The sequence below is a fragment of the Falco rusticolus genome, chromosome 6 (assembly GCF_015220075.1).
Source record: "Falco rusticolus isolate bFalRus1 chromosome 6, bFalRus1.pri, whole genome shotgun sequence".
NCBI classification, from domain to species: Eukaryota; Metazoa; Chordata; class Aves; order Falconiformes; family Falconidae; genus Falco; species Falco rusticolus.
In genome coordinates this window covers 16,383,697-16,411,412 of record NC_051192.1, presented here as the reverse complement: position 1 = coordinate 16,411,412, position 27,716 = coordinate 16,383,697, and the positions used below count along the sequence as shown (strand labels likewise).

At 49.5% G+C, this 27,716-nt stretch overlaps 1 protein-coding gene across 2 annotated transcripts; it reads right to left on the bottom strand.

Moving 5' to 3' along the window:
- Positions 1-466: 466 nt before the first annotated feature.
- HADHA (hydroxyacyl-CoA dehydrogenase trifunctional multienzyme complex subunit alpha) lies at positions 467-27,674 on the bottom strand. 2 transcript variants are annotated; one of them, XM_037390770.1, is made up of 21 exons: positions 27,549-27,667; positions 24,303-24,344; positions 23,084-23,125; positions 22,927-22,997; positions 21,989-22,122; positions 20,636-20,774; positions 19,508-19,627; positions 19,321-19,423; positions 15,838-15,960; positions 15,050-15,168; positions 14,264-14,320; positions 10,461-10,570; positions 10,042-10,176; positions 9,210-9,381; positions 8,413-8,499; positions 5,777-5,917; positions 4,453-4,521; positions 3,866-4,061; positions 2,874-2,988; positions 2,143-2,288; positions 467-985 (listed from the first exon to the last, which is right to left on the bottom strand). In XM_037390770.1, exons 1-21 carry the CDS (start codon positions 27,634-27,636, stop codon positions 840-842), a joined length of 2,355 nt encoding a protein of 784 aa, XP_037246667.1. In that variant the 5' UTR covers positions 27,637-27,667; the 3' UTR covers positions 467-839. The 2 variants fall into 2 exon arrangements, with proteins under 2 accessions (XP_037246667.1, XP_037246668.1); XM_037390771.1 differs by lacking the exon at positions 24,303-24,344 and having other exon boundaries at positions 27,549-27,674.
- Positions 27,675-27,716: the final 42 nt, after the last annotated feature.

Here is a 27,716-nt window from a genome sequence, read left to right as displayed (position 1 = left end):
CTGGGGAGGGACTGCACCGCACCGCAGCGAGCCCAAGAGGCGGAGGCCAGGCCAGCTCCGACATTGGTGACAGGTGCACAGAGATTTAAAACCTTTTAGTTTAAACTGAGCTCTCCCCATGGGGGACCCTTCTGGCCTTTGGCTGCTCAATTTGCAATTACAGGCAGGTCCATCTGCCAGGATAACCCGGCAGCAGCACTCAGGACCAGACAAAAGAGCCCGAGGCTCCTCACAGACCCGGATTGATGGCAGAGGTGACAGAGCTGGTCTTTGTTCTGCACTGCTGCCATCCCCTGCCTTTCCCCACCCTCTGGCAACGGCCAGCAGCCCCTTTGTGGGTCTCTCAGCCAGCAAGCACAGAGAAGACCCCAGAGGATTGCCTGAACGCTTTATTTCCAACTCGAGTGGTTCCCTTCCTTGGTACCGAGAGGCTGCTGCCCCAGGGAGATGGGAGGAGAAGCAGGCATGGAGTCCAAACGCAGGAGATGGGGATTTATTTGGTTGGAAGCTTATGGAAAGGCAAGGCCTCAAGGCAAGCCGTGTGCTGGATGCTGCCTGCCAGACCGGGAGCTCCGCCGGTGGAACAGAAGAAATCCTCCCTTCCAGCAAGGAGGCACCAGGCCCACGCTGGCAGGGGACGGGGGTGCCTAACACACAGTAGCTGATAAGGCACTTGAAACGACTAGAAGCCATGAGGCAGTCTGCTGCCACCCTCCTTCCTTCCCTCCCTCCCCTGGGTGCTTTGGAGATTAACCTACAGGGAACAGGGTGTCGCTGCAGAGCCCGTGGGCCCGGCTTCAGTGGTCGGTGCATCATGGGCGGCTGGTGTCAGGCCATGCTCACTGGTGGAATTTCTTGCTTGGGCTGTTGGCATAGTCCAGCAGCAGCTGGCACGGCGTGAACTGGCTGCCGTAGACGGCCTCGTACTTCCGCAGCTTGTCCACCAGCTGTTTGGCTCCATAGGAGTCCGTGTACCTGAAGGGACCTGCCGGGGACAGGGGGGGACATCTGTGCTGAGGAAGCAAGAAGCACCAAGGTGCTTGGAAGGGCAAAAGTCCTGGATCTGGCCAATCCCGCCTGCTCCAAAAGAGACCTCCAGTCTCTCAGCAGGGCAACACAGGACTCTGCTCCCAGCCGGCCCACCAGCACCGAGTGGAGACAGACTCAATTGCTGGGGACAAACTGGGGGACAGATGACTGGCACTGGTCCTTTGGTCTGAGCTTGCCTCAAGAAGGCAAAGTGCTAGGTACTCTGCCGAAGCACTGCCACATGCCCAGGAGCCCCGAGTACCCTTCAGTTGTGAACCAAGTGTCAGCTCGTGCCTCACCCACTGTGCAGGCTGTGGCTGCCCACCACGCTGGGTCCAGAAGGACTTTGCCCGTGCTCTTGGCTGGGCCCAAGAAATACCTTGGCCTGCAAAGTGCTGTACACCATGGCTGAAGTCACTAGCTCAGCTTCATCTGTGCCACGTGAGGGCAGGCAGGGGGGAACCGCTGGGTCCCTGGGCACCATTTTTCGACATCATGTGCAGCATGAGACCAGGTTTCTAGAAGTGCTGCAAGACACCTGCCCACCCAGCCAGGCAAGTAGCAGTGGCAAGAGATGAGATACCAGGGCCTTGTTTTTCACCAGGCACCATGCGGCTACACAAAAGCCAGCCAGGCATTTCTTCAAAATTTAGGGCCTTTGCAAGTCTCCCATCACACCTACCCCCCTGTGACTGTCAGGCACGGTAAAAGCTCTTCCTTTGAAGTTCTCACAGGAAGGGCTGACAAGGCTGGGGCCAGCATGACTCCGCCTTCTTATTCAAGCTTGAAGACGCAGCAAATGACCTGGTTAGAGTTCCTTGATCCCCACCAGCCACAGCTCTGTGAAACAGCTGTAGCAGCAGAGGAACTCCACAGGGTCCTGGCGGAAACATCTCACAGCAGCTCTCAGGCTCACCACCACCTCACAGGGCGGAACACTGGAGCAACCTCTCTGGCTCAGGCTTTACATGGGAGGACGCTCAGGCTTGTCAGACTGCAGCTCAAACCTGGCCTTAACAGCTGACTGCAGCCAGAGCCCACCAGGCAAGTCCACTACGAAGCTTTCAAGCCAAGCCACGCAGCCTAGCCCAAACCCCAGCTGCAGTAACTCACCTCCCAGGCATGGTGGGAAGCCCAAGCCGAACACAGCACCGATATCTCCCTCCACAGGGTTGCTGAGGATCCCTTCCTGCAGGCACATGGCTGCCTCGTTCACAAACCTCGTCACCAAGCGCATCTGGATGTCCTCATCAGTGCAGCTGCAAGGAAAGAGTCTGTAAGGGCTGTGCAGGTAATAGTAGCTGGATGGAGAAGCACATGAAGCCAGCGCAGGTGGGAGACAGCCAGGCCAAGGGCAGAGAATGGTTTCTCACTGGGGAGCGTTCCTATCCATGTGAGGATAAGGATTAAGTTCTTGATGTGTCATGAAGCAGTTGCCTAAGAATGGCAAAGGCTTGATCAGGCCAGATGGAAATTGCTCCAGGAGAGGTTTCAGCACCAGGCTGTACAACAGGTCCAACACCAGGAAAGTCATGGCGGAGGCTGCACCAACCCACCTGCCTGGACAAGCCCCACCACAAGAAAAGCTTTCTGCAAACGTACTCAGGCAAACGCTCTTAACTTTGAGGACACCCCATTCCTGCTAGCACAGGCTCTCTAGAGCCAACAACCTGCCCATACACACCAGCTGGGAACAACCAAATGCCACCTGGAGTGACTCAGTGTTTAGCGATGTCCCCCAGTGCTGCCTGGCGCAGCCCTTGTGCTGCTGCTCAGAGGCAGGAGGAGCTGGGCAGGGGTGAGAGCCAGCCCACACCACCACTCAAGCATGCACAGCTACTTACACTTCAGGTTTGGCCGGCACTTTGAACCGCGCCAAGATCTCATCCATGCCAGAATTCACGTTCCTGTTCTTCACCCCTTCCTGGTAAACATAAAAGCCTTTCCCTGCCTTGCGACCTGCCAGCGATAAAAGGAGACAGTCACATCCTGCCATGCGTCCCCTTTGCTCCCAGGGCCTTTGCTCTGATCTTGTGACTCCTGCTTCTGTTAGAATGAGCAGCTCCTCCCAGCACAGGCACTGCCTCTGCACTTCAGAGCAAGCTGACTCACAGAGGTCAGAGGGAAGGGGGCCCATGTCTTGACTCCGTGGCAAGATGTTGCCACTCTGCCAGGCCCCAATGCCTTCAGTAGGTCCAGAGGACAAATAACACCACCATTTCTGTGGTTACAGCAGCAAAAAGACAACAGTCCCAGGGAGCAAGGGACAGAGGTGACAAGATCTCCTGAGCAGCCCTCACTGCCAGGAGTCTGATCACAGCCATGGTCATTGGCGGGTGAGAGCCATCATGGTCCAAGTGCATGTCCCACTGACAGGTGCTGCTCTGTCCTGGTGTGCTCAGACACAGCTGTCTCTGGCACCCAGTGCCACTGGTGTACAGCTTCTACCATGTGGACAGAGACAGAATTTTTCCTTGCATGGAGCTTCTAAAGCTCAGCTCAGGCTTGCTTCACTAGAGCATGTTTATTTCCGGTCACTTGCTCTCCGTGTCCCAGAGTACTCGTACAAGTTTCACAAAGGGGCCACACAGGTTTGGGAGATCTTGTCTGCTGCCTTTGCTCTGGGCAGCATCTTTGCCTGCTGCTGCTGTTTCTGCAAAGGAAGGTCTGGCTGCAGCCAAAGGTCTACCCAGGGTACAGCTGGGAGGGATTCCCGACCCATCCCCAGGGATGTTCTCTGACTGCTCTCGCCTGAGGCAGCAGAGGCTAATGGATGCTAGCGCTTTTTCTTGAACAAAGGGGAGACATGTTAGATTAAAACAGCCTAGCATCTCACCTAAGAAGCCTTTTTCCACCATCAGCTTGAACAATTCAATGCTGCCTCCTCCAAAGCGCTCGCCGAAGGCCTTGCCGAGGTCCTCGGCCACATGCGTGGCCACATCCACACCCACCTCATCGATCAGTGTGGCAGCACCCACAGGAAAGCCGAAGGCTGTAGAGATGGCATCTATTTTCTTTGGGTCAATGCCCTCCTGCAGGAACAGAAGGGGAAGCAATAGTATCTCTGGGTGACGCCCCTGGAAAACCAGTGTGGGAGCAGAAAGCCCTTGCTCATCTGGGGCCACAGACCTTGACCAGCAGCCCCATTAGCCTTTTGACTACAGACAGGAGCAGTGTAATTGTGCTTGCACCACTGAGTCTCCTCTGGTGCCACGTGGGGAGGAAAGAGCCTCATTACTGCCCACGCCAGGTCTCATCAGACTACAGCTCAGCCAAGAGCAGGCTGGGGACAATCAGGAGCACCAGGGCTGGTGACCCACCTCCCTTCTTAGCCAAGGCTGGGGTCAGCCTGATCAGGGGCAAGAAAGAAGCAGAGTTTACACAACTGTTTGGTGGATGCTCAGTAGCTGACAGGATACACACCTGCAGAACTCGGACCACTTCTGCCAGCATTGGCCCCAGGCACCTCGTGGTGTAGAAGCCAGGCCCGTCCTAGGGAAGAGGAGTGCAGCAGGAAAGCAGGTGAGTACGAACTGCAGGAACACGGCCTCTCTCAGCAGGACAAGAACTGCGTTTCACAGCCCAGGCTGCAGTTCAGGCACCGACATGCAGGGCAGGCACACCAAACTCCATTTCTAACAGGATGTTAGTGACTGCTAGAATCACTTTTTTTCCCCCGTAGGGCCCTGTAGCGTTTGAAGACCTCCATGAACTTACTCCCTGGAAGTTTCAGCCCAGAGTGTTTTTATGTGAAATAGTGCCTTGAGGTCCCAAGCAGACTGCAGAAACCCCCTTGCTTCACAAAGTCCAACAGGCTGATGAGGGAAAGGGTGCTCAGCACAAGTGAAACAGGCATAACCCAGTTGTTTCACCGCTGATACTGCTCAGAGTCAGGAAGCAACAAGATTAGCTGCAAACTGCCACTCAGGGAGGCATCCAATGGGGGGATGAGGGTTAGAGAAGCAGCACGGTATCTCCACTGGCCTTCAGAGATGCCTAGAGCACTTTTTGACAAGCTAGTTTTCCCAGCACCACAGGAGAGACCTGCTCACCATTGCTGGCAACCTCATGCATCAGTGGAAAGACCAATCCAAAAATACACTCAAACTGCCTTTAGCCTATGGGCTGAACCTTCCACACAGCTGAAACAGCATCACTGATGCTTTCTACCACAGAGCACAAGACCAGCTCCATTTGGAGAGCTGTGTGTTCACCAGCAGCTGTCAGCCTAACAAACGACTCAAAGCTCTGGGCTTTCTGAGGCTCTGCTGCCTCCTCCTAGGGGCCACAGCAGTTTGCTCTCAACTACTACCTTGCTGTGCAAGGTCTCTCTACACTTGCATGTGTATTTCTGCCCTCTCTTACAGAAGATCTAAATCCAGAAAGAGGAGGGTTACTGGCCACTGACCCTCTGTCCTTGCAGCTTGCCAGGGAGAAGAGGCAGCAAGTGTCTTGCCTGGACTCTGCTCCATCTCAGATGCCACTACAGACTTCAGCCTCCTGGAAGCTATACGGAACAGGACTGCCAGCTCCTCATGCTGGCACCTGTGCCTTGTGGCCGTCCATGGCTGCTCCAAAGGACACTTGAGGGATCACCTCAGCACCTGCCTTCTAACCTCCATTTTTACTTCTCAGCACAAGTAACTAATGCCAGTGTATTCACTGTTACGTTTCAGCCACCTCTCAGTGCACAATCTTGCCCTTTTATTTATTATCCCAGCTCATATTTTGTGCAGTGCTCCCTCACCTTTACCACGATGACAACCTTGCCCTGTTTGAGGCCAACAGCAACAGCAGAAGCAGCCGTGTCCTGCGAAGTTTTGTCTGTGGTGATGATTTCCAGCAGCTGCATTTTGTCAACAGGGGAGAAGTAATGCATCCCAATCACCTAGGCAGAAGGAAGAGCTCAGGGTTAAAACAGACTTTGGCTCCCAGAGTAATCTGCTGGGCAAGTCAAGTGTCCAGCTGCAGAGGGAAGCAGGCCAGCATGGGCTGCAGGACCCACCACCACAGTGTACTACCCATTCAGCCACATGCTCTACTGTATCCCTCTCTGACAGGAGTGCTCTCCAATTCCCTTTCTCTCCTTGGCTTTCCTAAGGACATGCCCAGGCTCCACAGCTCTTGCCTCAGTGAGAATTAAGGTACAATGCTTACAGGACTAAGAGGGCTGCTCAGCCCTCTCTGTACTTGTTAACAGTCTTGCAGCAAAACCTGCCTGGGAATCTTAGCCAAGCCCAGTTCCCAGGCAAATTACAGGCTCTGCGTGATCTGCAGGAAGTATCGGAGCTGGCAGGGCAGCCACACACCTCACCTCAGTGGTGGTGCTTCTGGATTTTGAGAGTGAAACAGCAGTCAAGACATAGATGCTGAGAGGAGTCCCTGCATTCTGCTTGTGAAAGCTTTGTTTCTTTTTTAGTGATGAAGTGAATTTGAGGACAAGAAGGCATGTTTCCAGAAACTAATTATAGAGGTAAGTGCAGCCTTCATCTGGGAACAGCATCTAAGCAGAGATTATTCGGCTGCATGCCTCGCTTTAACATGACCATGTAATCAGCATGTCACCTTCATGCCTCCTGGAAGCTACACTTGGCACCAAGATCTGTATAAGTCAGAGTCTCCTTGCAGGAAAGTTGTACACTGCAAAACTAATTAAAGAAAATACGCTAATTAGTTTCCTATTAGTCTCCCTATAAAGAGTCATTACACAGACAACTTATACAGCAAGAGGATGTTATTTGCCAGTATGAACAAGTAAGCCTCAGTGTGCATTTCTAATGCAATTACGGTCCAACAGCAAACCAGGAAGAGGCTCACGAAGGTCACAGGAACCTCCAGCAGTTGGGACACATGTATTGTTACTCTATGACCTTTGCAGATGTCCACAGAACTTCTGCAGGAAGACAAGCAGCAGAGGCAACACACTGCCCTTGGGAGGCTTGAGTCCCTTGTAGGAGTTTAGGGGACCAGCCAAGGGTACCTGTGGTTTTGCCTCTGTGCAACACTTTCCAGCTGAACTCGGGAGCTTCCCTCTCCTCCCCAGGCTGCTGTCTCTCCATCCCACTTGTTTTAGAGGGGGAGATGGGATTATCTCACAGGGGGAACTGCTCGCTCTTCCCTGCATTTTCTGCAGCCCCAGGCAGGCAAAGCAGATTCTTTAAATGAGGGGAAAGAGTTTCCCCCTTTTTATATCAAGGCCACTCCAGACCAATGCTTAGTCCTCACAAGGAGGCTTCATCTGGTCACGCAGATCCCTCATGGTACTTCAGACACTGCAGTGTCATGTCTGGTCTCCTGCTGCTGCTCCCTGAAGGGTGCAGGTCTCCTGTAGGGCCAGTGCCACACCTGCCAGCCTCACTATCAGGTATCACAGGTACCCTTAGCAGTCACAGACAGCAATGAAAACCAGCATGCAGCTGACACCTCCCAGTTCGTGCATTCACACCCCTCAGCTGGTAATTCCACCAAGCGCCTCAGCTACGCTTGCCTGGGCTAAGGGATGAGGATGTAGTTACTTTACATGCCGTTTAGACTGCATAGAATGGTTTGGGCTGGAAGGGACCTTAAAGACCATCTAGTTCTTCCCCCCACCCCCCGCCTGCCGCCACAGGCGGGGACCCCTCCCACCAGCCCCGGCTGCCCCCAGCCCCGTCCAGCCTGGCCTTGAGCCCTGCCAGGGATGGGGCACCCACAGCTGCTCTGGGCAGCCTGGGCCAGCACCTCACCACCCTCACAGTAAGGCGAGGCATCCCTTCAAGGAAAGGGATGAAGAAGTCCTCTGCTCCAAAGCTCTGCCACAGGCTGCTATGTTGCCCTTGGTACCCTGTTCACATGGATCACAGAGCCAGACAGAAAAACCCACCGTCCCCTCAGGAGCTGATTCCATGGCTGACCAAGGCTTCAGTTTCAGCATCTCCAAGTTCAGTTTCCAGTCACTGACTTCTCTTCCCTTTTTGCTGCTAGGTTAGTGCCTTCTCCAAGAAGGAGAAGGCATTTTCCCATTGTGGCAAGTCACTCCTATGTCTAATTGTTTTACCAAAATGACGGAAGTCGTCTTGGCTGGAATTCTCTCAGCTTGAGTCTCTCCACAGCTTCTCTGCCCCCACGTGCATTAATGTTTCCTGAAGTGCAATGACCTCCCTGCTGCACCCTGCCTTGCCAACATCACACTCTGATTGAGCCTACCTTCATCACTCTCTCGCCTGTTCAAAGATCTCAAGCTCTTTGTCTAAAGCTTGCACTGGTGGCAGAGGATGAGCTGTGTCATGTTCTGAGGAGGAAGCAAAAGATCCCAGCGCTCACCTACAGCAAAGTCAGTTTGCCACCAACAGGCACCTCAGCGCAAAGTGGACTCATAGCAGGCATGTGGCACTGGGTACTCACCTTCTCTGGCCTCTTGCTAACAGCAGCAATTTGGCTGATTGGCAGGGCAGATGTGTTACTGGCGAAGACACAGTGAGCAGGGATCACCTGTGGCAGGGGGTGGAAGAGGCAGTGTAAATGCACAGGCTCCAGAGTCAGATACAGAGTGCGCTGAGAGGAACGGTACCAGCACCTGGTAACCCTGACAAACAAGACAAACTTGATTTTCTCTGTCAGGGCAGATAGCACTAGAAACTAATTCTAAAGCAGCAGCCCAACTCAGCCAAATCTGACTTCCCCTGAACTCTCCCCAGGCCTGCGATATTAGTCACAGAACCCCCATGTTTCTGCCAGACCACTGCAACCACATTAGACCAGCAGAAAGGGACTTCAGAAAGGTGCACAGACCAGCTCCTTCAAATACAGTTATTTCCCCAGGCATGCTCTTGAACAGAAAAAAGCAGTGGCAGCAAGCTAGGGATAGCAGGTAAAGGAATGTAAGTTCTGGAGATACCAAAAGACATTACTGTTATATCAATGTGCTCAGACAAATGCAAGTTTTTTTGGAGCGGCTCCCAGGAGTCGGAACTGTGTCAGAACTGCCCCACTCAGCTAAGAACTATGGTCTCCTTATTAAGCAACAAATATCCTTAGCAAATCGGAAGACTGCCCTTGACACCCACCCACGTACTGACATAAGAAACTTGCACCAAGCACCAAACTGCAGCGCGAAGATGTGACAAACCCAGCAGCACAGGACAGGATGACCCTGAGCCTCCACTGCACAGGGGCCACATATGCTCAGAACCCATACTCACGGCCTCCACTTCCTTCAGCACTTTATGCTTGATGTTAATGTCCTCAAACACAGCCTCGATCACCATGTCTGCCTTCTCAAAGCCCTTGTAGTCCAGCTGGCCCATAAGGTTGCTGAGAATGGAGTCCCTCTCAAACGATGTCAGACTCTTCTTCTTCACCTTGCTGTTCAGCCTAGGGAAGGACAGTGGTCACAGCTCCTGAGCGGGCCAGCCCAGACTGCTGGAGGTGCACCACAATGCCAAGGGCACCCTTCCCTTCCTCCCTCCCTCCTGGAGCTGGGACCCAAGACACCATCTCCAATCCAGCATAACTGTCATTCTGCATGCTGGCCCCTCCTTCCATATGGAAAAAGGAGAGCCCTGCTCACACAACTCAGCTGGTACATTAGTCTGAAGGTCAGCTGCTGACACTCCTGACTATGCACAGCTAAGAACCATTACTGCTGAGCCAGGAGGACAGGGGAAAGAAATCCAGCTTTTGAGAAGACTGACCCAATGCCTCCCCTGACATGTGGCCTTTAGGCAGCCAGGACGACTCCCTCCCCCCTTAGCTCTATAAGCTACTGCTAAATCTAAAAGCTAAAGCAGTCATCTGTTAGGTCATCTACCTACCTAAGGAGCTAAGGCTGAATACACTGTGCCTATTTTGTAGCAATATCCCAGCACACTGCACAGGGCAACCTTAAAAGAAAGCATTTCTGTGACATCTGATGGTAGAAGACTCCAAAGGAACAAAGGTGTCATGAAGTTCCTGACTGCCTGAAAGCAGAGGTGTATTTTCACTAAAGGCAGTCCCAACCCATCCTGAGCAAATTCCTTTTAACTCACATACCCCTTGAAGACCTGCTGCTGCCCTCTGTCCAAGCCTTGCTGTGTTGTGTCCTTCAGAATGGTCTTCAGGCCCTTATCCACGGAAACCTGTGCGATCCCAGCTCCCATGAGCCCTGCTCCCAGAACTGCCAGAGTCCTGCACAGAAAAGGACCAGGGGACACATTCAAAGCTCAAAATAGCTGAATTTCCATTGCTGCTGTCAGACTCGTACAGATCCTGTCCACCCAGGCACAATTTTTAGCAAGGTTATGCAAGAAGGTTTCACTCGTGGGCAAGACCTTCAAACTACAGAGGATCAGTCTTCTGGAGGCTGGAAATCTCCCTGCTCTGCTACACTGCTTTTCAGGACGCTAGGCCACTGGGTCCCCAAAGCCTTTTAGCAGAGGTCTTCCAACTGCTCCTTCAGGCATCCCACTTACTTGACCTCTCGCTGTGGTGTTCCAAACTTGTTCTTCTTGCAGAGCACCTGCCCATGGTAAAGCCCCATCAGCGCCTTGGATTCCTTAGTCACTGCAAGCTGGCCAAAACTCTGGAAGAAAGGGAAGAGAGAAGCAGAGAGGTTTGGCATTTAACAACTGTCTCACTTCCAGCATACACCCATCAAAAACATGGCAAGGGGAGAGCACAACCACCCATGTAGCTGCACAGACTAGTAACCTGGTTAGAAAAGGAAGAATGGACAGGGCATATATATCCTCTGCAGACACACCTTCTGTGCCAAGCACAGCCCACTTTGCACCACTACCTTCCCCATGGGATGCCAGAAAGCAGTAAAAACCTGCTTGTTCAATGTCCTTCCTCATAAACAATATAATTTAAAGCATGGGAAAGAGCGTGTACCTCTCTAACACTGATATCTGGAAGGACAGGGGTTCTGCCAGGGAACAAATGCAGCCATAGTATTTCCACGTCCACCTCCTTCCTATCCACAGAATCATTCACAGCTCATTTCCACTCTCCCAGCACAGCTTTGGGAGGAGCATTCCCTGGCAGTTCACTGGCATGATGGTAAGCCAGAAGCGACCTGGCAGCCTCGGCCAGCCAGCAGCTGCAGGGTTGTATGAGATCAATGCAGGAGTCACTTCTACTTCCCCAGTGCCAGGACTGTATTTCAGTGACACAGGACCCTTTCTCCCCTGCATGCATCCTGCACTAGCTAGGGCCACTGCCCCAGAGCTTCCAGGTGAAAGGGCCCTGCTCTCAGGCTTTGAGAAAAATCTTTAAATGGGCCAGTTCTCACTGATAGCAGTAGCCTGATACTATTGCCAGATGATCACAGACAAGCAACAAAACCCAAGGCCTGCATAACTTCCCAGTACTCAGCATGAAACAGGGAAGTAGGCAGGAAGACAAAAGACAGTGTTAGGCGACAGAAAACTAATGTTGTCTGAGCCAAGTCAGCTGAGGAAAGCCACCAACGCAATGTAGTTTAGAGCCGGCTATATCTTCCTTCAACCACTGTCCTGTGAGTTCGAGGCTCGTTAAAATATCAGAAACACAAAGCCTGTAAAAGAATCTACAGCTCTCCTATCCTAGGGGAAAAAGGGAGGCATTAAACAAAAGACACGACACCGACATTTATTATTCTTTAGAGGGTTCTGGGAAAGATCTCCATCCTGCTGCTATTCTTGAGAAAAAAAACATTCATTCTTTTCTGTAAGGAACAGAGTATCCTAAGCCTTTTATTCAGCACCAGACCAAACGTGGCTGGAATGCATAATCAGAACAGAACCCAGGACGTCTCTGTTAAGGTAGGAGACAGATAGCTACATCTCAGACCAGGATCTTGTCACCAGATGAGAACAAAAGGAAAGACTGCAGGATGTGACAGCAGTGTGAGAAGCTGGTGAAAGTTACAGCTAGTACTAGGGGGGTGGATGGATGGATTTCACTGGCAGTTAAGGGGCAGCAACACGAGATGATCCAAACACAGAGATATTCAGACAGGAGTGTTGTGGGTCTTCTGGGGAGTCAGGTCTGCAGAGCTGGAGTACCCAGGTAACCACATCAGTGACAGCGCACACAGCCAGAATCACCTCTTCAGTATCAGAAATAACGCATTTGAGTACAGACATAGCAAAACTGGGACCAGTGAGGAAAAACTAATTAGGGGCAGGTTGTTTATTAAGGCATAGACAAGGGCAGAGAAAGGGAGGGATTCAAGATGGCTGAGGATGAACAAGCACGGGAAAACAAAGACCGTATGTGCATGGAATAAAAGGGTCACGCATAAGCAAGCCACTGGTGAGTAGGCTTGCCTGCCCAAGCCCATGACCTGCCCACCAGAGTCTGTCCTACCTCCATAGTAAACTCTATTTCTATTCTCCCATGTGTGTCACTAGCAAACTCCAAGGAGGACTGAATGGCATTTAGGACATGAGGTCCGTGTGCCAGCAGCTAGTCAGACTGGGCCCTGAGGCCAATGAGCTGACAGATGAAACCCCTAGAGCCAGCTACTAAAGGGCTGTGCATGCATGCGCACATATGTGCACTTACTGCTGCTGCACATGAACTTCAATTCTGATCAGCCCATCAAGGAGGAACAGCATCGATCATCCACGCTGGCCATGCCTGCGAGGGGTTTGTGTTCATGCGGGTGTCAGCAGCAAAGGCACTGTGCTATCTGCGCAGGCAGCTGTGTGTGTACTCTGTGTTTGTGAGCATGTATGTGTGTGTACCTACACCTCAGCGACAGGACACCTCTTCTATGATTCTAATACCTGCTCAGTCTCACCACTGGCTGGACCTACAAAGGGGAAAAGCAGCACTCAGAATAAGAGGTGAAGTCTTCTGGGCCTTAAAACACAAAGGACTTTATTACCCTTAACAGTCATTATTGGTGCTAAACGCAACTGATGTGCCAGGAAACTAAAGAATTGAAGGGAAAGTAAGAATTAAATAGAGACTCATTTCACAGAATCACAGAATCGCTGAACAGTTGAGGCTGGAAGAGACCTGTGGAGATTGCCTTGTCCCACCCCATTGCTCAGAGCAGGATCAACCAGAGCAGGCTGCTGAGGACCATGTCTGGCTGGGTTTTGAGTATTGCCACGGAGGGAGACTCCACAGTCTCTCTGGGCAACCTGTTCCAGCATTCAATCACCTTAAAAAAAAGGTTGGTTTGTATCCTGAAGTTGAATTTCCCATTGCAGTTTGTGCCCATTGCCTCTTATTCTGCCAGTGGATACCACTGAGAAGAGTGTAGCTATGCCTTCTTTACTGCTTCCTACCAGGAATTTATACACATTGGTAAGATCCCCCAAGTCTTCTCTTCTCCTGTCCCAGGTCTCCCAGCCTCTTCTCATGTGCCAGATGCTCCAGGCCTTTTAATCATCCTTTGCTGGACTCTCTCCAATCAGTTGGCCCCCAGCCTGAATTAGTGCATGGGGTTATTCCTCCCCAGGGGCACCACTTGGCATTTCTCTTTGCTGAACTTCATGAGGTTCCTGTCTGCCCAGTTCTCCCATCTGATGAGGTCCCCCTGAGTGGCCAGTACTAGCCAGTATGCTGAGTGGAGTGGCTACTAAGTAGCTAAGTTTGACCAAGGGATAAGGAGAGACAAGTCCTGTTCTAGTAGAGAAACTACTACTGAAAAAAACCCACCTAATTTTCAGAAGCACCCAGAATTATCAATGGGTGAAAAAGGACCAGCACAAAGTATCTGGCCTAGAAAACAGGACAAATAGCAGAACAAGCGTAATGGAGAATCAACACCCTGAACAAAGGTGATTGTGAAAAAGTGTGACAGAGTAAACAGAGCACTGGAAAAATGAAAGTTAATTCTTGGAGGAAATTACTTGTTTGCACCAAACTGCCTGAAAACACTGATGACACAGAGTGCTAACTCCCACATCTCCAGGTTACCTGTCCCATCTGACGACCAGAAAAAAAAACCTAAACAGTGCTCAAACACAGACGAATTTAAGTCCTGTTAGGTGAAACCTAGATCGGTGAACTCTGTCTGGTTATTTCCCACTCAGAAAGATAACAGACAGGAATGAGAAAAGGCACAAACTGTTTTCACAGACAAGGAATCCTGACAAACAGTTCTGTTGTTCAATACAGGCCTTTTTCACAGACCCACTGTCAGAAGAAAGGGCAGGGAGTAAGACACCATTTTGAGCAGCCTATGATGAATATTATCCTTTGTGTGTGGTCAAACACAAATCCCCCCCCAACTACACAATTTACTGATTACTACCCAGGGATCTAATCTCCTTACCTGGGATTCAACGAGGTATCCAGCATCACGCCCCTGATCAAGACCAGTCTTCACAACCTAGTCAAAAAAGAACAATAAAGATACACCACTGAAGTCATGTTTGCCAACATCTGCAGAGCTATGAATCACCTTGTCCTTCTAGCACAGGATAGATGGCAAGGAGCGTTCCATCAGATTAATTTTTACACATCCCTTGTCGTTTCAGCAGTTGTCAGTAGGACTGTATTCCTGTAATGTCACTGTTCTCAGAGTCAGAGGGAGGCATTCACAGGTTTTAGAGAAGTCTTAGCAACAACTTAAATAGTGAAAAGTCACTTTAAGGATTCAACCATGGACAGTGTCTGCAAGTAATAAAATGCCTGTGTATCTCACGAGACTAACCTTCAAAGTAGCATGTGGTTAGTGCTATGAAAAAGCAATTGGTATTTCCCTAGCTTCAAACAGGTTCAGCACAACTCTTTAGAAACTGTACAGGAAACCTTGAAAAGTTGCAGCTGAAAGTTTCACAAAGTATTCCAGCTAAGCCTTCCCTCAGTTGGGATTCTTGATCTACCCCTTACTGGTACCAAATAAAATGGTGATCATATTCTGGGAAGCTATTCCGAATTTATTTACATTCCTTCTTGCTGGATACACCACACAGCTAGCTCTCATCAAGTCTGATCATCTGTGAAGATCAGGACACTGTGGCTTGACTCTGAGGAAGGAACCATCTTCCCTCTGTTGCCAAGTTATCCCACAGACCCACCTTCACTACAGTTTCTTATGCCTCGCAGCAGGGGTTACCTCAATGATCTTTAGTGGAGCAGGGTAGAGTCCTTTGGTTTGCTTCTGAACTTTGCTCTCCACTGTCTTGTAGACTTGCTGCCTCACAAATGGAAGAGCCATGGCATAGTCTGTTATCTCTGCAAGACGGGACAAAACATGTCTCAGCACAGTGCTATATGCACAATCAGCCTTTAAATGATTAAAACATATAGATGTGAATTGCATATCTGCAATAGAAACATGCACCTGAAACTCAGCCACAGGTAACATGGCCTCCTCAGAAGGGTTTCTACCACTTGTTCCACGGACAAGCCTCATTTAGGGCTGAAGTATCCTCCTAATACAACTGGTGACAGACTGAGCTCTGGGGAGCAGAACTCACACAAAGATGGCATAGTTTCTGGGCTCTAGTAACTGCCTAAGGGCTCCGCTAAAGAGGGTTAGTGCAGAGCAGACCCATGTGCCTCTTCCCACTTGATTACACAAGCTTGGTGCAGAACTTGCTACTAAATCTTTGAAGATGGACAGTCCTCTGGAGGTAGCTGCTGCTCTCTCCCTGAGGCCTGGCTCCCTTCTAGTACACTTCAGGAGCCACCATGAACAGTTCTGGCAACACTACTTGAAGACCAGGTCTGCAGAGCAATGTTTTCTCTACCAACCCACCTGGCTTAAGAGACAATTACAACATGAAATAATTCCATTTTCAAAACAAAGTTAAGTAGAAGTACAAATATACCCCTGAGAAGCAAAGATGGATTATACTCAACTAGAGTCCCTTGGGATTTGGCCATGATGCTCACACTTACTCTGCATTAGCCCTTTCGATCTTTTGGTAGACACAGTCCTGTTGGCTAGTCCTCTGGCAAAGCCAATTGCTACCTCCTCCAAGTACTCAATTGTTCGTGCTTCTGGAGCCTTCGTGCCTGGCCCTGTGAATACAAAAGAAGTCTTGATGAAATGCACAAGAAGTTATCGCTGATGGATGCCAATGTGGAGAAGCAAGGATGAGACAGCAACATGATGTTCCTTCGAATTGTTACCACTATTCCCCCAACCTATTTGACTTTTCTTGATTATGAACAATGATGGAAAGGCTCAACAGGCACCTATATGAAAACACCAAGGCATTTAATATACCTGGCATTATACAGAAATGCCAAAACTGCTCCCAATGGGAGCAGACAGCCATATGCACTTAAACATCAATGCTACTTTCATAGTACCGTGGAATAGCTTTGGTTGGAAGGGGACATGGGAGGCCATCTGGTCTGACCTGCCGCTCAAAGCAGGGCCAAGTTCAAATTTAAATCCTACTTTGGAATTGGATTGAGGTTGCTCAGGGACATCTGCCAGTCTCTGAACACCTCCAAGGATGGAGGCCCCACCACCCCTCTTGCGTCCCTGTTTCAGCACCTGACCATCTTTTTGCAAATTGTGCTCTTCATTCCTCAACCCAACCCAAAGCAAAACATTTTACTTTGCATAATTGCAGACATGTGTATCTCAACAGAACCTGTGTCCTGCTTCCCCTCCCCCTTGTTGCACCTCTCCTTTCTTAGGCGGTAAGTCTGCACAACTATGTTGTGCCAACACTGTTGCTTCGTAAACTTACCGACAACAGTTATGAAGCACTGAGCCCCTGAAAATTACCTGTACTGGAGCCAATGTCCAATGAAACCTCAGCCTTTGACTTCAGGTGCAGGAAATCTCTCACTTGCTTTACCTAGTGCAACACACGGTAACACCTAGCCTAACTTAAAGCTGTCCCACAAACAACAAAGCAAGTCACCACAAAATGAAGTTTTAGCAACCTCTGAGGATGGGTGTACAATTTCAAGCACAGGACTTGTACCATCACTGCAGAAGCACAGAGTATAGGGTTGAAAAGGCAGCTGTGTGAGGTTGCTAGAGGCAAACACAATGAGTCATTAATGAAAGAGCAATGCCCAGTGATTCTGCACAGGGTCACCACAGGGAGCCTGCAGCTAAATGTGCAGTCTTCGGCTGCCCCTGAACTAGCAGAACAAGCCTGATGAGGCTACAACTCTGTATCCTTACACGTCGGCAACCTCATTAACCTCCACTATAAACTGCCCCAACCACACCCAGATGCTGCACAAAGTCCTCAGAGCTAAGAAAACACCAGTGCAGACAACTACTCCCTGACACAGGAGACAGTTAAAAAACAAAAAACAGAACGCCCCTGCTCCTTCACTTCCCACTACTCTCTCCCTCCACCCGAAGCTGAGGTCTTCAACTTTAAGATTTCATCTCTCTGCATAAAATCTTGAGAGCGTATACTCCACAGACCCCAGACGATGCTGCCTCTTGGAGGGTCTCTCAGCAAGCAGCAAGTAAAGGAACACATACATTTTAAACAGATCATGAAAGCTCCCTGTTGGGAAGTCTCACTCATACCCTGGCAGTAAGTCAGGGCCAGCCTGGGGGAAAACTCTCCAAACAAAACAGCATATTTCATTTTACTGGCAGCACAGAAAACAATCCAGAGCTGCTGTATAATCTATGTTTCAGCAATACACAGTGGATTTCAGAGAATTTATTGGAAATTTGAGAGCATTTGGGATTTCTGAGCCCAAACCTTACCAGCTTTCAAATTCTCTTTCCACCGCTTCAAAGCGACATGCCTGAGACCTTGAGCTTTAGTGACCTGATGTGCTACAAGATGCGAACACCTGACCACCTCTTCCCATTAGCTTGGGTGTTCAATGCCAACAGGCACTGGACTTTGATACTACAGCTGAAGAAAAGAACTGTTTATTTGTAAGTCTGAGCTATAAGAACTATTCAAGGCAAGGTGGTCAAACTCACATCTGCAGGTTTACTTTACTTGCAGTTGCCTCTCAACATTTTGTCCTAACCCAGGAACTCCAAGCTCTTGACTCACATCTGCTTTCTTGTATAAATGGCACACGCCAGAATTAGATCTGGCAGTAAATATATCAAGAGAACGCTGTAAAGCTTTCTGCTGAAGGAGGACTGATTGCACCCCATGAAATTGCCTCCTGGTTAATGCTGTCTCTCAAAAGCTTTCTACAATCAGTTAAAGCATCACCCCAGTTAAAGCTGCTTTCCCCCAGACATTGAGAATGAACATGTGAATACTCAGCAGAAAGCCTTCTGGCACTGGCTGCTATTTGAATGAAGGAGGAATGACTCTTAATGCTTGCATATAATTTGTTTTTGTGTTCCTCCTATGTGCTTATCTAGTCTCAGCCAGGATTCCAAACAGCTCTTCAGAAAGTTCAGGTTTCCTTTAAGCAAGCCAGTGTAATCATTGGTATAAAAAGCCACATTTGGTGGCTCTTAAAAGCCAGTTCACATTTAAGCAAGTATAGAGTAGTAAAGTTTGTTCAAGCAATTTTAACTCAAGCCTGACTACCACTGATCCATTCTAAAAGCGAGAATAGAGCTAAGGATATCTCATCCAGCTGAACACTGGCACACGAGACAGAACAGACAAAAAGGCTTCCCTTGCATTTCTCAGAGTAGGCAGCAGCATCTTTTTATTTTATTTTCTTCCACTACAGGAGCTAAGAGCCACCAAGGTACTCTGGCTGTGCTCTGCCTGGGAAAACCAAGCTCAGCAACCTGCAACTATATGGCAGTACCAGCTAGCAAAGTGGTTTCCATTCTGATGCCTGGCCACAGCTGCCCAGACTTCTCCAAGGCAGCTGTGGAGGGCTTGCCCCTCCAGTCAGCTTCTAAGAAAGCTGCCCTAGTGAAGAAACAGCAGAAGCAAGAAATTATTCACTAGCCTGCTCAGCAATTGGAAGTCTGCAGTTTGCAAGGTTTGCTCCACCCAGCTGAAAGTCAGTGGGCGATTCAGAGCACCTAAGCCATGGGAGTTGGCTTCTTCTCAAGATCTTGTCACAGATTAACACTTACAGGCTGCATAAATACAGACATTGGTCACCTATTCTCCTTTCATTATGGATTGTAATCTGTCCCTCTAACATGATAAATGAGGAATGCAGGTTCTTATCTGTATAATTAGCTTATGCAAGAGAGCCAGCAGGCTTGCCCTCTATGCTAACTTTTCCCTGGTCACTCAGCTTTAGCAGAAGCCTGACGATTCCAGGTCTGCATGCATACGCTTCTAAGGTAGGAATGGAGATTGCACTGCAGAGCATAGCAAGGACTTTGTAGTCCCAATACTCTGTCCCCACTAGACTTCTGGCTGCATGAATGGCTTCTCTACCCATTTCAGTAAGGTAGAGAGATTAACTGACAGGCAGCAGATCAGGAATCTCAGCGGCATCACGTCTGACCTAGTGGGTCCACCAACTGGTCAACCAGACCCATCTTCTTTGCTCTGTCAGCACGGATGTTCCTTCCCGTCAGCATCATATCAAAGGCAGCAGGAAGTCCCACCTGGAAGGGCAGAAAGGGGATTTCAGAACAGGAGCATGCCATGCAGCAGAACAGGCTACTATGTAAAGTTTTCCTCTTACTTACCATCTTTGGCAGCCTCTGAGTACCCCCTGCTCCTGGCAAGAGACCCAGTAACACTTCAGGTGTTGCCAAAACTGTTTTCTTGTCCTTTACTGCTATTCTGTAGTGACAGGCAATGGCAACCTTAGAAAAGGAAGAGAAAACTGAAGGTTTCCCTGTCAAAGGCCACAGAAGAACTGGGCATCCATCACAAAGGTCTATTACACACACTGCCTCAGCTTTCCTCCCAACCCTACTCCAGCTCCCTAATTCAACTGCCCAAATTCCCTCTGGGCTCACTTACGGCTTCTTCCAGCAAGAAGAGCACAACAGGCAGATGACAGCAAGCAGTTACAACATGAACATGAAACTACCAAACTGAGCCAAGCTATTTTAAAATCAAGGACTAAATTCATTCACTACGCTGACAGCACGGTCCCATTTACACATCAGCCATGATTCTTGGTTTATCACTGGATCACCAAGTCCAGATCTGACACCACAGTGCTTGTAAAAAGCTGTCACTGCTGGAGAAATCAGTACAAGACTGAAGCAACTCCAATCCCACAAGGTTATTATGCTTTATTAGTAACCTTGCTCCAGAAATTGCAAGTCTTTCAGTTTACAAAATCATAGATGGAGGTTATGAAGCAAATATTGCACCCAGTCAAAGTGGCAAGCTATGGAGCAGAGTACTGCAGGCCTGGGTGGAGCCTGGCCAGGTTCTCTGCACTCATCTGTCTCACAACAACCTTCTAAAGAATAGAAGGTGCTGGGATATGAGACTTGCTTCATCTGAAAAGCAGCAATTTCCAGCCTGGACTCTGCCAGCAGCATTTATCCAGATCCAAGGCCTGCTGGAAACAGCCGGTTTTCCCTGGGACGCTCTTATCTAAATATTAGCCTGGCCCACGTAGATTCATATTTCATTAGCTTGCTCTCAACAGAAGCAGAAAAATTAGCATGGCAGAGCCCTGAAGCACAAGCAACCCATTAACTTGCTACAAACTCATTTGAATGGATGTAACGAACCCCCATCAGGTCTCAAATCCCTCTCACAGGAAGTGGCCCTGCAGGCATCATTTGTATAGTTTAGAGAACCAGTGCTATCAACTCCCACACCTGCTTGTCAGACCCAGAATTGGTCAGTACCTCCAGTCCTCCTCCCAGGCAGGACCCACTGATGGCAGCAACTATGGGCTTTGGAGACTGCTCAATTTTTTCTAGCATCTTCTGTCCTTCCTGAGAGAGCTGAGTCACTTCCTGAGAAGTCTTGCAGGCTTCAAGCATGCTGCAGTGAGGCAGAAAGGCTGATCAGAATTGGAAAAGCACTGGGAAAACAGCAGTAAAATAAGAAGTGCTTCAACGAGTTTGTTCTCTGTTCCCACAAAGCTCCAGTGACTGACAGGCAGGCAAGAGCTATTTCATCTCCTAGTCTTAGATTAACAGACAACACAGGAAGACTACTAAATTCAGTAGGTTAAGTCACTGCACGCTGACACTGGGCTGTGCCTGCAGGCAGTGAATGAGTTTCCTTGTGTCAGAGCTTTGAAAACCTTTGGGGGAGAGGAGGAAGGGTCATAGGAAGCCTCAAAGCACTTGCCAGGAAGGGTGGAGGGGGGAGCCCAGAATCACTTTTTAGAGGAGCAGATGGCCAGTCCTCTGATGTTGCACTGCCAATTAGAGACTCCCTGTGCCAACTATTCTCATGGATTCTAGCAGTGTTTGCCAGGCAGGCAAAATTCAAGAGGCTCGTAGTGTTGAGACCAGCAGACACCTCAAACACAGCCTGTTCTTTTGCTCTGCTTACCAGCTCTACCTATTGCCTCCTTCCCACCACAACATGTATCAAGCCTCTGCCCCTGAATAAGGCCAGCCAAAAAGGTTCTGAAGGGTCTATTTATAATTTACATTCCTTCCTCAGAGCTTTCTGGCTTTTAACATCTTTAAACAACTATTCTGTCCTGCCCTAGGTCAGGACTAGGAGCCAACGGCACTCCAGGTCCCAGCGAGAGGACCCACACAGGTCGTCCCACAACCTGCAAAAGTTATGCATGCTGAATTGCCTGGGAGGCTGCTCAGATGCTCCACGTGGCAGAGCGCCAAATCCTGCCTAATCAAGGGGCCATGCTGGCAGACTACCAGGCACTCAAACTCAGCTTAAACGAAGTCCTGCATATAAATTATCTGCTCTTGTTGCATCCCAAACCAAAGGACAACGCTTATCCCAGAGCTAGTACAGGCTTCCTTGGCTGCACTCCAGCACGCAGGAAGGAGTGACCAAGTGTTACAGCCAGTGTCATGTTCCTCTTTATCAAGGTCCTAACTTCACTTGAGCAAGCTGGGCACTCTGTGGACACAGATTTCATTCCCAGCCTCTGCCTCGCCCCTGGGGAGATGTCAGCAACAAACTGCTCAGACTTCACAGCACACCAGACTGCTGGCCCCGGATGCTGGACTTCAGAGAAAGCTCCATCAGCATAATTTCTAATGCCCTGTACTTACTTGAGATCTGCTCCAGCAATGAAAGAACCTGGCTTTGAAGAGATGAGGACGGCACTTTTGACAGCTTCATTGGCCCAGATCTCATTCATTACATCGGTAAACTCCGAGCTAAATTGTTTGGACAGAGTGTTCACCTGAAAGCGGCAAATAAGCATTGTAAATAGGGAGCCCATGAGACAGCACAGTTTAACCTCTGATTCAGTACTGGACTCAATCGTCACATCATCAGAAAACTTGCACAGAAGACAGACTGACACCAAAAAGCCAAAACCAATGGCAGGCCTGAATGGATTTTCCAAGCCAGCAGGAGCAGCAGCTCTACAGCCTTTCAAGATTTGCCTTCTGTTGGGGGGCGGGGGGGGTGAGACTAGGCCATCCAGGAATTCACCCAACAGCCAGACCATTACTTGGCACAATTGTAACACTTCTGGGGTGCTCAAATTGAGCCCAGACTTGCTATAATAGTTCATTCTAAGTCATAATACTGTGAGCAAAAACCCACACCTCCAAGATGAAGCCTTGCAGCAGGTCACCAAATAATCTTTTATTAAGATGTTTCTCCTTAACCTCACCAACAGTGGGTTTGTGACCTTAAACACAGATTTTTATGAGCTTCTAAGCTGTTTTTTTTTCTATATAACAGACACTCTCCTAACTGTCTTGAATCCAAGACCTTAATAAAATTTAACAGTATCTTGTGCCAGTGAGAGACAAGTTAGCTTAGTACACACAAAATAATTCCATGAGGCATTTTCACATGTCTCATTAAACATCCTAATGCTCATTTTACTATTTCTACTTCGCTCACAACTTTGAAAGGCTGCATGTTAGGGAAGTTTTTAATCTCAAATTAGATTTTTCAATGCCTTCGCTGTATGACTGCTGTTCCTACCATTTCCATTGCTATGCCTATTAACCACAGCCAGCTAAAACAGTACCTTTGAATTTGGTGAATTGAAGCGCACAACGGCAACATCTCCTTTGATATCATAGTTAACGTGGGTTCTAGCTGGAAACAAACAAATGTGTTATCAGCTTATGCTCAGTGGATTTTAAGAAAGAGGATGAACTCACACAGAAAAGCTTTACACTTACTCTGAAGAGCAGTGGAGGTGGAGATGTTACGGCAAGCATAACCTAAACAAAAGATATTGCAGGTATTAAAGGAATTCTCAGTAGCCTCAGCTTAACTCTCCCTTATTAATGCATCCTCCCACCTCCCCTCATGTGCCAAGTACAGCGTTTTGGAAAATCCCGAGTACAAGCCAGTTCTTTCTTTTATGGCTTGACCTGTGCCACCACCAGAGTTCAGTAGATTCCACACTACTGAAGTGACCTTCACAGCACAGATTCCACACTAGGGCTTCCAACAACAGCAACGCCAAAGCAAGCGCAAAGAAAAAATAATCAAAGCCTTCTTCCCAAAGAGCTGACAAGGTGAAGCAGGTGGCACCCAGGGGTGTTTTGCCTTTAGTATGCAGAGTTCAACGCTTCTTCACACCCTAAACCAGAGACATTGCTGCACTTTACAGAGAGTTTCAAGCAGGCAAGTTAGCTTCTCTGCAAATCAAACGTAACTGCCTTAGAATATTTCTACAAAAACACACTCTTTCTGGCAGTGAATGGTGCCACCCCAAGTATTACTTCAGAGATCTCAGGGTATACATCTGGTGAGCAACAAAAAGAGCACAGCAAATATTTATTCTTGCCTCCCCATCTATAAACAAAATACTTAATCCATCTCTACTAATTGCATATGGAAGCATGTAGACAAACTTGTCTTGTTTCAAAGTACCCATAAAACTCAGGCCACGGTATGAACAAGATCCGTCTACAAGTGAAATGCCACTTTCCACCTTATAAATCCCAGATCTCCTTTTTCTAATGAGAAATTGTATTTGGCCTGATGGTCTCTCAAGACACAAATGAATCTCAGTTCAGCTGAATCGACCTTGATTTGGTCAAGAGAATCCTCTAGAGCAGATCTAGGCTGAATCCCTGCCAAAGCTGCTTTAAGTCTGAAATCTAGTAAAAGCGTTACATATGTGCATCTACCAACTGGAACACAGCCATTTAACTAGGGGAAAACTACCGCTCAATGCTGATAAAATGTTTAGGAATGAAACATTCCCATTCTCAGCAGCAAGAAGACAGAAAATCCAATACAGGGAAAACAAGCTTAAAACCTCAGCCTGCACCTCACCAACAGGTGCTTCCTCTCCCTACAGCCCCGTGACACTGGGTCAGGGCTGGAGCTCCACTGCACTTCGGCCCTTTTTCCACTTCGTCTCCAGTGCTGGCAGTAGGGACTGACCTTTGTGCTCCATTCCCTGAGCCCAGGATACACGGTGCGACGCTGTGGGGATGGAAATTCAGTGTCAGTCTGTCCGGGTGAACAGATTTGGGTATACATGTGGCTGTCATGTGCCCACAATATCATTTTATAAACAAAGAGTGAACTGCTTTCCACTCCAAAGCTACTTTAAAGTATTTTTTGCCTAGAACAATATCCAGATTGTGATTTCTGTAGCCAACATTAATTTTCTGAAACCTTTTGTGCGCTAAGGTCAGGTACACCTGAAAATAACCACCAATATTTACTTCCCCACAAAACCAAGCATGGTCCGACAACAATTTCTCTGCTGACAGATGCTCCTCAGCAGAATATGATGCTATTAACAGCAGCATTTTAACCCAATAAAAGCCACACAGCCCCACTGCTTTAAAAAGAAGGCAAGGACTGAACTCTTACTGAATTCATTCCCTTCAATCCTGCATGGCTACACATGGCAAGGCACAGCAGGAAGGAGAATTAGACCAAACAAATCTCAGCTGCAAGGAAAGTGATAATGTTTTTCTTCCACACCCTCAGCCAGGCATCTGCTGAGGCTGGGATGTGGGAACATTTACTGAGAGCAAGGCATTGACTACGTAGTAAAAAATACATCGTGTGCAAAACAGACAACGTCAATTAAAAATGGAATGGATTAATTAACCTTTTCCTATGGTCTAACATGCTTTCCTCTTTCATATCAGTTTCCAAACAAACTGCTTCCATGAAAACATTAAACCTTGAATTCCATTTTGCCTTTGAGTTCTAGCAAAACAAGAGATATGAAGGAGGGAAAAAAAATATATCAAGGGCACAACTGAACACATCTCACTACATTTTAATATAGACTCTTTTGGGAAAGGTACTGTCATCAGAGTAACAGCTGCTTCATATTTAAGTGAGGCTGCTTTAGCCCGACAGTATTTTATTTTAGAGGCCAGAATATTTGTGGAAAACATCTTCCATGTCTACGACTAAAAGCACAGTTACTTGGTCACAGTCACAGCACATCTGCTTTAGACATTGATTCATTCAGCAGTACGATGGTAACTTGCCAAGACTGGAGCCAGAAAAATCCCCCTTCAGAGCGCTTAAGGAAGCGGCAGCAGGCCAGATGCATGCTTCCACTATTTCACTTACATTCATTCTAGAATTAAAAGCCTTGAATATTGATCCCGTTTTCACTACTTCACTCACTCCAATTAAAAGACCATCTAAACACAGGGATGCGGACACTTCAGACAGCTGCTCTCAGGATTTTGCCATGAATTTGGATGCAGCAGAGAATGGAAAACACCCCTTTCACACACCCCAGCCAGGACTGGTTTCTTCCCACTTTCTCTTTCCTCTGTTATTTCCTCAGCTGCCTCCCTGTCCAGCAGTTCCCCTTCCCACCCTTCCACTCACCCAGACGTGGCATGCCCCTTGAAGTGGGAACAGCATCCATGGATAGTCAGGGGAAAAGCCTTCCTGCAGTCCTGGACCAAGACAAGCACCAGCAGAGCAAGCCAGCTGAAGCTTAGGATGACCACCCACACCTTCAGCCTGTATCTGCGAGCTGATGGCACAGAGTGCCAAACTGCGAGCCGTGAGACAGGAAAGTTTTGGCAAACTAAGTTTTCCTATCCCCTCTGGGAACCTGCTAGCCCATGGCATGTGGCTCAGCAGGTACAGCCAGCTGTCGAGCTCACGCTGTCTGCTTGCTGCCTTTTGCATGCTTTTTGGCCTGCCCTAGCGAGCTTTGCATCCAGTTTAACAAACAATTTGTTATGGCAGAACAACATTATTAATTATGGTGAGTGACAGCATCCTCACAGCTCCAGGACTGTATGCAATGAAGAATTTTGCCAGTTATAACAAGAGTCCAACCAATGACAGCCTGAGCACTCACTGGAGTTACCACAGTTCTGCTTGTTACAGACTGCAGCACCCTGCTCCTTGAGCAACGAGCTCAAGTAAAACCTTGCTCCAACACCACACATAAGACGGGTGCTATTTAGGCTGAAAAAGTCCTTTAAGACCATTGAGTCCATCCACTAACTTAGCACTGCCAAGTCCGGGTTTAGGTTTAAATGAAGCACTGCTAGATTTCAGGTCAACATTGATACCAGATCCTGAAGCCCTTCAAAGTGCAGAAACAAGAACTGGTTTCCAGTGCCTCTAGGACTTGCCCTTTAGCTTTGCTAGGGGTACCTGGTGACTCCTCGCTTTGGAAGCTCTGCAAGGAAGCACCACAACCCAGTACTCCAAGCAAGCAAGAGACTACCAAGGCAAGGCCCCACCTGGGTTGCAGATCACAAGGGAGCATTAGTCAATGGCTGAAATGTCTGTGTACCAAAATGAACAGATTGTGGGGCACCTGGAAATGCTAGAAGTGCCTGGGGGCATTCTTCCCATGGTGCAGGGATGTGGGGATATCCCCTTCCCACTGACATGCCTTCGTGGCTGGAGGACAGCCCCAGGATCCAGACATCCAACGACACGGGGACACCCCCACCCTGCCAGGCATGCAAACTGGGGCACTGGGGACACGCATATACATAAGGACATTCTCTCCCGGGGGATCATCTCAGGTGCCAAGGACAATCCTGACTGGAGGGTCTGTGTCTGGCCTCTCCCCCCCTCTGCAATGCAGGGTCACAGGGACCCCCCAGAGCCATACGCACATTCCCAAAATACGCGAGGACAGAGAGGCCGCGGCCAGGCACAGGAAAGCCAGCCTGCCGGGGGGGATACCACCCGGGGGGGCACCACCCACCCCGTGGCCTCCCAGAACACTGAGGCACCGAGCCCCGCCCTGGGGAAACCTCGGCAGAATGGGTTAGGCACAGACCAAGGATCCCCCTGCGCGATTCCCTGGCCGTGGGGACGACATCCCTTCCACGGGACACATACACACGCAGGGACACCCCCGCGGGGGCAGCCCCCACCCCACAGCTCCCCCAGGGAGAACCCCCGCCCTGTTCCTCAGAGACCCTTCCCCGCTTCTCACACGCCGTACGCTGACAGCCGAGGCCACACCACCCCGTGACCCCCTCCGTGACACCCTGCCCTCCGCCCCCCACCCCCACGCGTGGGCACACCGCCCCGCGCCACCCTGCTCAGCGCCACCCCGTCCCTCACGCGTGGATATCCCACCCCGAGAGACCGCGCCCATTCCCACCACCTGCCCCCCGCTCCCCTCCGGCGCAGGAGGCGGCAGCCACCGCCCCGGAGGCGCCAGCTCACCCGCGGGCGGTGGGTGGCGGGACGGGCCGTACTTGGCGGCGGCCGCGAAGCGCCTCAGGCTGCCGACAGCGCGCACCGCGGCCGCCATCTTAGCTGCGCGCGAGGTCGAATGAGGGAGAGGCCGCCCGGGGGCTTGGCCGCGCCGTGCCCGCCAGCCCCGCCCCGCCC

What these genes read in the sequence shown, in the direction of transcription:
- HADHA (XM_037390770.1), bottom strand. Translation starts at nt 27,636, where the DNA reads ATGGCGGCCGCGGTGCGCGCTGTCGGCAGCCTGAGGCGCTTCGCGGCC. An exon ending in CACCTCCACTGCTCTTCAGA is followed by an intron (nt 22,998 to 23,083) that starts GTAAGTGTAAAG and finishes GTTTGTTTCCAG; the next exon opens with CTAGAACCCACGTTAACTAT. An exon ending in ACACCACAGCGAGAGGTCAA is followed by an intron (nt 10,177 to 10,460) that starts GTAAGTGGGATG and finishes TTTTCTGTGCAG; the next exon opens with GACTCTGGCAGTTCTGGGAG.